Here is a 12,251-nt window from a genome sequence, read left to right as displayed (position 1 = left end):
GCTGAAAACAATAAGAGAAAAATAATTCTGTGACATCACTGTGACATCACCGTGTCATCAGGGAGGGTGGGGACAGAGGGCGGAGCATGAGCCAGCAGACACTGCAGCACCTGGAGATGCTGCAGTGCCAGCAGGTGCAGCTGCAGGTGAGTACAGGAACACCTTTAATGATGTCACCGTGCTGAACAATAGCAGCAGGGCGTGTCAGACGTGTTATCCAATCAAAGAAAATGTAAAACCTGGGAATTGTAGGAATAAAGATGCGACGCCTCCTGCGTCTCTTTCTAAACTTTCATTGGCACTTCTCTCCTCCAATCAGAGCCAGCTGCTGGAATCAGCCCTCAGGATAGCGAGCGGCCATGCTTCAGACCCGCCGACGCACCTGCAGGTCACACACCTGGATGCTGCAGGTAAGCACACAGCAGTTTGTGTTGGTCAGCATGAGGTGCGTCCTGTGAGTCCTGACATCAGCTCAGTGGGTCAGCCTGGAGCTTACACACATCGGTACAGGGGAGGTCACAGGAAGGTGGAGTTTGCAGTGTGCGACCAATCAGAAACATGGACAGGTGTACCAACAGCAGAGCAGGTGCATGTTTGTGCCACACATGACATTTTGAATTATTTAGCAAACAATAGATTATAAATATCAACCTGTTTGTCTGCCTGATAAACACCTGAAACATAATTATTTCAAAAACGCTGAAAAAAATAAAATAATTTTCTTTTTTCATCCAGTAACTGAAAAATCTTCCAATATTTTTTTTATTTTATGGCTGATTAAAAATACATTGTTTGGACTTAAAGTGCAGAAATACAGAGAATTTTTTTGAGCTCTTAAAATGATAAAAATGTTATTTATTATAAAAAAATAACTAAGTTTTGGACTGTCAGCCCTGAGGTGTTATGAGGAAGGTGAACCAGCAGGTGGCAGCAGTGTGTGTGTGTGTGTGTGTGTGTGTGTGTGTCACTACTGCAGGCAATGGAGACAGTTGTCATGGTAACCAGAGTGTTTGTAGCAGCATGACTATTTTTAGCTTCAATGCTGAATTCAGATCGTGTGTGTGCGTGTGTGTGTGTGTGTGTGTGTGTGTGTGTGCACATCTGTCGAGGCAAATATCGCAGAATTCATGTCTGAAATTCTGAAATATGTTTTCAACATCTTCATGAGATCCACCTGGAAAATCCTTGTACACCTTTCCAGGCTTTCCAGGCCTGGAAAACATTGAAGCTTCGTGGATGATTAACCTCCGTCTCTGCTTTGTCTTCTTCTTCACTGCAGCACCAAACAGCCTCGGCGCCCGGCCACCGAGCTCCTTGCCAAACGTAGCTGTCCCTCCTGCCCCAGTTACCATGGAAACGCATCGCCTTGACCAATGGGCAGATCAAACCAGGTGAAGGGGGGAGGGGGGAGGATGTTTCTGTGGGTTTGACGGAGGCGGTTTTGTTAAACAGAGACTGAGAGACACAGACAGGCTCAGGGTTCAGGTGCACTCCTGACACACCTGGAAAAGCTCGAACCTGCTTATTAAACAGCCACCAATCAACACGCTCAGAAGACTCTTGGTTTTTGGTTGTTCTCATTTATGTGACGCGTTCAGTGAGCACACATGGAGATCTGAAGGGATGTCGTCATAAAAATGTCTTTAGGCTGAGAAAGCTCCTCAGAGTGTCCTGAATGATCCTAAAGTAGTTTGGATGGGTCTGTTTTGGTCACTCCGTGGTGAGAATTCCCAGCGGTAACGCCGTTAACCCCTGGGTTCTCTGGGTTCAGGCCTGAAACCGAGACATCACGTGGCTCTCGTCTCACAGCCAGCTTCAGATCTTCACGCAGGACCCGTGAAAGCATCCGTTTATCGTTTCCTTCATGCAGACTTTTCAGGAATTTTAATTCTTACTTCAGGAAGCTTCAGACCAAGTTTCCCACGATTACTTTGCTGCACAAATGTTCTCACAGACCTCAACAAACACTGAAAATGCCTCAGCAGCAGGGCCAGCACTAAAACAAATCTTTATTACGTTTTTCGTGTGTTTATTTAAGAAAGAAAGATAAAGGTGTTTGATTATCTGCACAGATCCACGTGAACCGAATAATCAGCTGAAGCTGAAAATGGAGGCAAATCAAATCCTGTAAGTCACAAACTGACTCCAGGCTCGATTCAAATGTGCACAGAACTGGTTTGACTGCCGGGCTCTACACGGGCTTTCAGAGGTGTCGCCACACATGACCATCAGTGATCTGCATGTGGTCACTGTTTGGTCTGAGTCAATTAAACCCACCGATGAAAAAACAAGCCAGTGATTTTCCTGCGGTGGAAGAGCAGAGTGAAGCCCTCGTGTGTTTTAGAGACAAAGGTTAGATTAGTTCCTGTGCAGCGATGCTTCAGCTAAAGCGATGAAAGGTCATGTGAGAGCATGTGGAGGTGCTGATTGGTCTGCTCGGTCAGTCGGAGTGCTGTGTGAAGACTGGAGCAGGTGGAGACATAAAGGAGCCCGGGAGCGTCTGAACGCTGCAGCAGGTCTCCGTCGCTCCATTTGCATAATCATTCATAGTGTGTGTGTGTGTGTGGGGGGGGGGGGGGGCGCTACAGTTGATCCTGTATCCTGCAGCTTCTCCTCGCACGTTTCCATGGCAACGCCAGCAGTATCCATGAGAGGCACGCAGATGCTTTTGTGTGTTTATGGAGATGGCACTAAGCCAAAGCCGCCACCCACTGCTGATAACTGAGAAACCGCAAGATTCCCAGAATGCACCAGTGTGGTGCATATTTTCATAACTCACCTGTGTAAACTCTGTCAAGGCAAGGTTGCATATCAGGGGTGTGGCCTCTTTGACTGACAGGTGGATGGTGGGTGTAGCTGCTAGCTTGTGCTAACTGGACTGTGGACGTGTTTGTGTTGCTGTGAGGTTTCTGTACGAACAGACGTCTTTTATTGTTATGAATGAGCAGCTACCTGTGACTGTGACAGTCCCTCTGTGAGGGAACCCCATCCTGTTTGTGCACACTCTGCTTGAAACTAGTGTCGTTTTTATTTTTCCGCCTGTTTGATGAACTGCGTGCGGACAGCTGCACAGAGACTCATTACTCAGTGATGTGATTGCTGTCTGCAGCAGAGCTGAAGCTGCTGTGTGGAGAATCGGGATATTTTCCACAGTCAGGCAGACTCTGAGCCCCGAGAGGCTCGGGTCAGAGAGCTGCCCGTCACGTCACACAGACCGGCTAATATCATGTCTGACTGCACGGCGCCTCGATCAGGAGACACGAGGGGAAGGAAAGAGGCAAACAAACCTCTCCTATTGGTCAGTTCTTTGTTTTAATCTAAAGAGATTTCCAGTATACCACAGTAATCCTTTGCTGATTACCGTAGTATACTGCATGTGTTACACATCACAAGACTCAGTTTTACTTATCGTTTCTTTATTTAACTGCTGCACAGCTGCACCGAGGGTTCAAACAAGAGCATAAATTAACTTTGCTGAGCTCTGAAGACAGAAACCAAAGAAACATCAGAGCAGCGAGGGCGATCGAGGCTCAGTGCATACTGAGAGAGAGAGGAGGGGTGGGTTGGAGCAGAGAGGTAAAACCTGCCTAGCAACACGGATGCCTCTGCAGCCCAAACCCCCAGGGTCCACCTTTAATATTCCACCTTAAACTGCTGTCAGGTGATGAAACACCTATGCTGTTGTTTCCTCTGAGGGGGGGGTTGATCTCCGAGTTTCTTCTCATGGGGGGGGCACAGCAGACCCCCACCCTAAAAAAGCCATAGACTGGTAAAAGGAGCAGCAGTTATTTAAAGAAACGAGCCGTGATACTTTTATGATGACTCGTGAACAGCCCCACAAACTACAGACAAAAATATGAGGGGGGGGGGCCCTCCCGCTGTGTGCCCCCTCCGGACCCGTGTGTGCTGGGGCCAGACCCGCTCCACCTGCAGCACTCCAGCTGCTGGTGGAGCGGGTCTTCTTCTTCACCTGGATGTGACAAATACAGGATGAAGAGGAGGAGGTGGGGGTGACACCGATGAGGGAAGAACGAGGGCAACAAGTGGGATCATGGAGGGGGAGGGACGGTGACGTCAGCTACTCCACCAGGTGGCATTGTGTGAGAGGGGGTAACAATCCAAATTCCTCCGCTTCCCCGGGAGTGATGCATGCAGGGAAAAAAAAGGCAGAGCTCCCTCCTCCTCCTCCATCTCTGCAGCAGCACACGGAGCTACAGCAGCAGGAGGAAGAGGAGGAGGAACAATAAGCTCAGAGGAGGCTCCGCTGTCCGGCGGCGTGTCGCAGTTTTAGCGGGAGCTGGTGAAGCGGCTGCCCGGAAGAGGAGGCAGGGGGCCGGCAGAGGGAACATGTCCTCCCCGCAGGTGTCCCGTCGGCAGTCGTGCTACCTGTGCGACCTGCCGCGCATGCCTTGGGCCATGATCTGGGACTTCACGGAGCCCGTGTGCCGCGGATGCGTCAACTATGAGGGCGCGGACCGGATCGAGTTCGTCATCGAGACTGCCCGCCACCTGAAGCGCGCTCACGGCTTCCAGGAGGCCCGCGGCGCCGCGGGAGCGCCCCCGCAGCAGCAGCCCGGGGCGACGAAGAGCCAGGCGGCCATACTAAGCGGCAAAGAGCCGCCGAGCCACCACCACCACCCGGCGGATGGTGCAGCCAAGCCCCAGCATCCCGGGACGGACCGCTACTCGCTGGGACGCTTCGACTACGGCGGCAGGCCGCCCACCGGGCTCGGAGGACCGAACGGCTTCAAGGACGACGGCCCGCCGGAGCTGAACCGCCAGAGCCCGAACTCCCGCGGCAGGACCCCCGCCGGACCGCCGTCCGCCGCCGTGCCACCCAGCCTGCTGCCGCAGACGGGCCGGGCCGAGCCCGGGGCGAAGCGGCCCGCCTCGGTTTCCGCCGCCGACCCGGACCGGGAGCTGAAGGAGAAGCAGCGCAACGCGGAGGTGCTGGCAGAGTTGAGCGACAGTCTGCGGAGCCGCCAGGAGGAGTGGGCGGGCCGGCCGAAGGCCGTGCGCGACACGCTGCTTGCGCTCACCGGAAGCACGCCCTTCGACGTCCGCTTCAAGAAGGACCACGCGCTGTTGGGCCGCGTGTTCGCTTTCGACGCCGCGTCGAAGCCCGGCGCGGAGCATGAGCTGAAGCTGTTCATCGAGTACCCGAGCGGCTCCGGGACGGTGTTCTCCAGCGCCTCGGGGGTGGCCAAGCAGATGTACCAGGACTGCATGAAGGACTTCGGGCGCGGGCTGTCGTCCGGCTTTAAGTACCTGGAGTACGAGAAGAAGCAGGGCTCCGGGGACTGGCGGCTGCTCGGGGACCTGCTGCCGGAGCCGCTGCGCTTCTTTCGGGAGCCGCTGTCCGTAGAGCTGCTACCGCAGCCGCACGCCGACGGCGGCTTCCCGCTGCCGCCAGGACGGGCGGGGGGCTCCCGGCCCGGGCTGAGGAAGAGGAAGGCCTCCCCGGAGCCGGACTCTGCGGACGAGCGGCAGCAGTGGCTCGGGGGCCCGGGCGAGGCCCTCAAGACCCCCCCGGAATCCGCCGCCGCCCCCCCGCAGAACGGACAGTCCCCCATGGCCGCGCTCATGTCAGTGGCGGACGCGCTCGGTAACGCGCACTCGCCCGGCAAGGACAGAGACTCCAGGCACGCGGCCGGCAGCCCGGCGTCCCCGGCCTCAGCCTCCGGCCAAAGGCGCCTCTCCTCCCGCAACGGGGACCTCGGGCTGCCCGCGCAGGACCAGGTGCACGCGCAGAGCGTGCCCGACTCCCCCGTGGCCAACAGCGGACCGCTGTGTTGCACCATCTGCCACGAGCGCCTGGAGGACACCCACTTCGTGCAGTGTCCCTCCGTCCCCGGACACAAGTTCTGCTTCCCCTGCTCCCGGGAGAGCATCAAGGCCCAGGGGGCTTCCGGAGAGGTGTACTGCCCCAGTGGGGACAAGTGCCCGCTGGTCGGCTCCAACGTGCCCTGGGCATTTATGCAGGGGGAGATTTCCACCATCCTGGCTGGAGATGTGAAGGTAAAGAAGGAGAGGGACCCCTGAGGAGGCGCTGGAGCCTCAAGCCCAGACTTTGTTTTTTATGTTCCCTGGATCACAGTCGAGGTTCTTCAGCCTGCCCCCCACAGAGATTCGCTCTAAGCTAAACTCAAATATTCAAACCATGAAGAACAGCAAACTGTTTCAGTCGTGTAGAGTCTGGACTGGTGATCATGTGAAAGCTTTTCTGATTTAACACTTTCCACCTTCCTCTGTCATCGTGTCTGTTTTTGATGTGACGGAGGTCAAAGGTTGAGTTTCTACCTGGCGTCAGTAAAATAAACGAGTGTTACTGATCCAAAGCAGCGCTGACACTCAGTTTATACGTCGAGCTGCCTCCAGCTCTGTGTGTGTGTGTGTGTGTGTGTGTGTGTGTGTGTGTGCGCAGTAAGATCATGCATGCTATAGTTTCTGTCCAACACTCACAATCTTCTTTACTGTGAGGCTTAAAATAACCTCAATATTCTGTTAAAAGGAGTTCATGTTATTACAGGTGGCTCCTGTAGCGTTGAGTCCAAATGTGTGACCACGGCGCCGGACCGTCAGCCCGTTTCTGCATCTGTAAAGAAAACCTGATAAAAACACGTTGAAGGCTTGAAACAGATTATCGTGATGCAGTTTAATAAACAGCAGGCTCTTATTTTGAAACAAAGAAATATGTTAAAATTTATAAGAAAAAATGTAATCGTCCAAATTATCCAACAAACTCCGATGTGTGACATCAGAGTGATCTTTGGTTTGTCTGGCGTTTCAACTTGTGTTTACTTTGTGAATGAGTGGTTTGTGTTTTTGTTGTTCAGGACGATGTGCTCACAGACTGAAGCAGTTTGACTGAAACATGAAACATTACTGACGTTAGTTTGTGCCCGTGTGGATCCAGGCGTCGCTCATGTTCGTCTGCAGTTTGATTAACAGTCACAGTTTGTGTCCTCGGTCCGAGTCGCCGTCACACTTCTCACAGTGAAGCTCACATCAGTTATGTTTGTTTTAAACGGTCGTAAATTCTTCCTGTTTGATAAACAAACCCGCTGACGACCGGGTGGAGAAACGTGTGGAGGGTAGGCGGCGCTCACGTTCAGCGTTTATTACCTTTGACTCTTTGTAATTATGTAAGCGCTGTATAAATCCATCATCATTATTATTATTATTATTAACGTCGTGGACATCATCAAGCTCGTGATCTCAGAAGGACATCAGGCTGTGACTGTTGTGAAGCAAAGGTTCGGGCGATGAGACCGGCGGGGAGTTTCAGGGCGTCTTTGTGCACGTTCCCACTGCAGGAAGCGGCCGGTAGGACGCCGTTTCAGGAGCGCTCGCTTTCAGTCCGTCGCTCCACGTTCCCACTCTGTGGGGCTCTTCATGAAGGGTTATTCCAGAAATGCAGCTGAAGCTGTGGAGCGCGCTCACAGCAGGTCCATACCTGTGTCAGGTGTCCTCGCTGTGAGCGTGCACACACACTCGAGCTCACGGAGCCTTTAAGTTATGGCTCGTGGTTTTGGTGCCTTTAACGAGGCGTCGCACAAAGATCAGCTCGGTAACGTTCTCGGCGGTAGACCGTCACTCCTGTGGCACGTCAGCACAAGCGGGGCTGTTTGCTCATGAGCTGAAGATGATTGGACAATAACTGGCTGTGTACAGACTTGAACTTTAACCTCAGGCTTGTGCAGATGAAACGGGCGTCATGCAGCTGCAGCATCAGTTCACCTCCTCTAACCCAACATGGCTGAGAGGAGGCGCGGCTGCGTTCGCTCGTGACTGATCTCTGCAGCAGCTTTGAGACGAGTACAAACTCGCTGCAGCCGTGAGCCGTCACCGCTCAGCTGTGCGCGTTCGCTGCTCCTCACAACTCGCTTATAGAAACTTTCTGGGCTTTAAAAAACAAAGTTCATAGTTGGATTCGTCCAGTGAATAAATGTTATGTTTCTGTTGCACCTGGATCCACAAAGCAAACGCAAAGATGGAGGTCAGACTGATGAATCCTTCATTTTCAGTCAAGTTAAAACAAGTTAATCCAGAGTGTTTCTGCTGTGGACAAACTGGTTCCAGTGGTTTGAAGTGAACCAACCAAAAAGGCCTCGACTGTAGCCCCGACAGTCACCTCGAGGAACACGTCGGCTGCTCGTTTGCTGGTTTTCTTCTGTTTGGACTGGACAGGAAGTGAGACCCGTGAACACGCTAGCTCTCTGACGGCTGTCGGAGAGACTAAACAGGAAGTTTCTTCTGCCCGGAAAGCCAACGGAGTATAATTATGCTGACGTTTCACTGCAGATGTAAACAAATAAATCAGCATAAAAACAGACGAGCAGGACGTGGAGTCATGTTTAAACGACCCTTGTGTTTCGTTTCTACCGTGTGTCATGATCTAAATGTAAAACAGAAAAAACCTTTTGTACTTGAAACTGTGTCAGATGTTTCGGGACATCAAAGAGGAAACCGTCGCCGTGCACACGCCGTCTTCCCTCCATCCAGGCTCCAGCCGAGTTTGGAGCAGACAGCTGAACTTATAAATATTCTACATGTGGATGTTTTAGAAAACGTGTTTAACAAAGAAACGAGCGTGTTGTGTTGTCGTGGAGATGAAGGCGTGGTCAGTGCCGTGGTGTTTAGGAGGTTCAGTGTGAGGCAGCCGGTAGTCACTAACACATGCTCCATTCTTACATTAGAGAGTCGTGTCTGTGAAGAAAACAACAAAAAAAGCAATTTTTCTTATTTTTATAGAAATAATTTCTTCATATTTTCATTTTGAATTGGACGTTTTGTTTCCTTTCTGATATATTTTGTACTGCAATAAGAAGCCCCTCCTCTCTGTTCCTGCCTCACATTAAGGTTCAGCTGGTTTCGTGTTTCTGTTCAGATAAAAATGAAACTAACACATTTGATCTTGTAACGTGCCTTGAAGCTGAGTCGGTTGTAATAAATTCCTTTTCTGTCAAACGTGACGTTTCTTTAATGCGACACTCGACTTTATTTTGAAATTCTGGTGCTGGAATCGCTCACGTCCTGTGGCTAAAGGCTTCTTTCAGTAGAACCTGAGTCAGGCTGTGATGGAGCGGCTCACCTGTTTTCCAGAAGCCCAGCTAAAGTAGGAACACTGGAGCGTCTCACTTATTGATCTTTACGTCTCCAGGAAGTTCGGATCAAATCGGGGCCTCTCGGGGAAAACAGCCACATTTCCACCGTTCACTGTGGAGCTTAAACGCAGCACAGGTATTTTCTGAATTTGTCAGCTCCTGAAATCCTGCCCTCAGCGTCTTCACACGGACGCTTTTATGTTCTTATAATTCCAACATTTGTATTTGACAAAGATGCAGATTTGATCGACTTGAAGCCGAGAGCGAAACTTTCTCTGCTGCCTCTGGGTTGATGAAGAAATGTTGACTTTACATTCACCTGAACTGTGACCTTTCCTTCGTCACCAAACATGATCAGCATTTTAATGAAAGCTCGAGGAACTCGTCCATTTTCGGGCCGTATTGGACTGTTTGGTGGGCCAGATGTGGCCCCCGAGCCACATGTTGGAGTCACAATGTTAGAAATGATCGTGTGAGGAGCCGAGCGGCACCAGAGTGTAACCAGCAGACACACACATCAGCGTGGTTAGCATTCACACAGCGAGCTGCTGCACTGAGCCAAGGGCACCTTAGCCATCACTGTCCACACACACACAGACACACACACAGACAGACACACACACACACACACAGACAGACACACACCAGGGGTGTTTTTGTTGTTCAAAGAGAAAATCTGCAATGCAGCAAGAAACTACAAGTACAGCGAGTACTGCTGTTGGTACTGCAGTAATGGTAGTACCGGTACTGCATCAGGAGTTAACGAGACAGCAAAGACTCTGATTAAAGACACGGCGTCGTATTAAGATCCAGAAACTGCATCTGCTCAGTTCACCTCTGCTGCGCTCTGATTGGCCGCGCAGCGTCTGACAGAGTGTTTTTGTGCAGCTGCAGCAGCGGCTCAGACAAAGACACCACGCTGCAGGTGTGGATTCACCGCGAGCTCAAACCTGCAGCTCGTTTCTCGCGCTCTGAGAGCGGCCTTACATGATCCTAACGGCGAGTCGGGACATCCACGACATCAGCGGCTGCTCTGAATGTTTTCACATTGTGTGGCAGATCGCGGCGTGTGGGGACGACACGGTAGCCCAGATCTCGAGGGTGTCGCGCTCGCTGTTCTGATCACAGAGGAGGCAGCCTCTCTGCGAGCTGTCTGACTCAACCTTTGTGTTTGCAGCCATAAGTAACGTTTTATTCTTATCCTATTGACAAAGTTCACTTGCAGTTGGAGAAAGGTCATAAATTGCACTAACAGGTGAATGTGGTGGTTTCATGGATGTCTGTGGATCCCTGAGCTCTTTGTTAGAAGCCTCATGTTCATCCTGAACCACAGAAACATGACAGCATCCGCTCGAAAACTGAAAAGTCTGAATGAAGTCTGGCACAGTGCGGTGAAGAACGCCAGCTTGGATCAGTCTCCATGTTCAGACACAGTTGAGTTAGGCGGAGTGGGCGGAGCCTCCGTCAGTGAGTCGGCGCTCTCGTGGGCTGAACGTGCAGAGCTAAATAAAGACACGGAGTCGCAGCGAGGTTTGATTCATCTGTCTGCACAGTCGGCTCTCTCCCCCTCCTCTTCGTTCGCTGTAGCCGTGGAGGATGCTGCTGTTGCCATGGTTACCAGCTTCACGTTTAAAGACATAATTTATTCAGGAATGTGCAGAGATGTGCTGCAGTGATCGGCCGCTCTTTAAACACCGACAGAATCGTGATCGCAGCCGTCAATAACTTCACATTTGTGCCGATAAACAAGCCCCCCCCCCCCCCCCCTCCCCCGCGTGTCACGGCGTTGACTCCATTTAAGACGATGATGTCAGCACTCTTTTTTTCGTCCATCAGCACTCCCCGCCGGCCCCCCCAACCACACACACACACCTATGACTGTTTGTGGCGGTGACCCTCCCCCACTGGCCCGCTCAGAAGCCTCCGTCTCGTTGTGTTTTTATGTCGCCTGATTGGTCCACTTCAGCTCGTGCTGCAGATTTCATGCAAACCTGATTCAGCTCCACACCTACAGCGGCTCCATCTGGATCCGTGTTAGGGGTCCGGAGGCTAAAACGCTTGATGTGGGCCAGATGTCAGGTATGTCATGATATCTGAACCACATCTGGCCCACCTGACATTTCCCACCCGCTGTGTGTCCACTTCATGTACCCCACTTAGGTTCAGTCAGCATTCAGCCAGCTGTGTGTGGCAGGTCCACACTTAGCCTGTACGGCAGCAAAGGGGGGGGGTCTACGTTCACAAGTGTCCCTTTTTGTCCCACGTTGGTCCACATTTAGCCATGATGGATTTTGTCTCAGGTAGTTCAGCAGTTAAGGTCTGCCTGCTGAGACTCACCCACACACGGGGTAACATGGTTAAGTGTTGTACCCAGACCCCTCCACACATGTGGCTCCACATCTGTCCTGGTTTGCCCGTTCGGGTCCACATTCAGGCAGCACAGCAGTCCACCTGTGCTCAGCATTAATCATCGAATGAATGCGGTCCACGAGGGCCTGCAGGGTCGGTTTAGCTCGTGTGTCGAACACGCGGCGCGCTCGCAGCGCTGAAGGGAAGCACAAGGACAAAGAAAGGGTGAAGCACAAAGACGCAGCATTAATATTCACCCGCAGCCGTTACTACGGCGCTCATGAATTATTGCTGGCATGTAAAGGTCTACAGAGAGGAAGGGGAGGCCCGCGCCCCCTCCCCCGCCCGTTTCCTCCATCAGCATCTCTGCTCGCTGTCACCATGAGAAACCACTGGGGTGTTGCCTAGCAACAGCAGCAGCAGACAGCCCGCAGCAGCTGTTTGTGATAGTTTCTGAGCGATTAAATGACAGAGGGCGAGTTGACAGCGGCGCCCATTTTATCCCCACCCACCGCCACATTTCCAGCTTCAGCGAGCGTCACGACTTTAGCTGAGGGCGTTTGGACCGTCTGAGATGAAGGTCAGACCAGGGGCGACTCTAGGATCAGAGCTTTGGGGGTGCTGAGCACCCAGAGAGCTGCCCAGCCAGGCAACTTTACTCGTCACGATGAGACGTCTTCCCCGTCTCTGTCAGTCCTGCATCCGTAAATGTCTCCAGTTGTCCCGAGTTCTCTCTGACTGTCTCCTTGGTGCATTTAAACCTGTTCCTCTCTGCCCTCATCGTCTGTTGTCTTC

The 12,251-nt window shown here is 52.2% G+C and overlaps 2 protein-coding genes across 10 annotated transcripts in view; both read left to right on the top strand.

The window, feature by feature from the left end:
* The window catches only part of kiaa0586 (KIAA0586 ortholog), a 29,564-nt gene that overhangs the window by 2,167 nt on the left and 15,146 nt on the right, over window positions 1-12,251 (top strand). For all 9 annotated transcript variants that reach the window (XR_015716954.1, XR_015716955.1, XM_035911965.2 and 6 more), the window contains exons 5-7: window positions 62-146; window positions 320-410; window positions 1,280-1,391. Coding sequence is in view for 7 of the 9 variants with exons in the window: in XM_035911965.2 (XP_035767858.2) it covers window positions 62-146; window positions 320-410; window positions 1,280-1,391 (288 nt within the window). In the remaining 2 variants the exon portion in view is untranslated. The remainder of the gene's footprint in view (window positions 1-61; window positions 147-319; window positions 411-1,279; window positions 1,392-12,251) is intronic.
* Window positions 4,146-8,975, top strand: irf2bpl (interferon regulatory factor 2 binding protein-like). Its single transcript, XM_006800594.3, has one exon. It carries the CDS (start codon window positions 4,150-4,152, stop codon window positions 6,040-6,042), a length of 1,893 nt encoding a protein of 630 aa, XP_006800657.3. The 5' UTR covers window positions 4,146-4,149; the 3' UTR covers window positions 6,043-8,975.

The sequence above is a fragment of the Neolamprologus brichardi genome, chromosome 19, assembly GCF_056152115.1.
Source record: "Neolamprologus brichardi isolate AB-2024 chromosome 19, ASM5615211v1, whole genome shotgun sequence".
Lineage (NCBI taxonomy): Eukaryota > Metazoa > Chordata > Actinopteri > Cichliformes > Cichlidae > Neolamprologus > Neolamprologus brichardi.
Note: the sequence above shows the minus strand (reverse complement) of the source record. Positions and strands in the feature narration are given on the sequence as shown.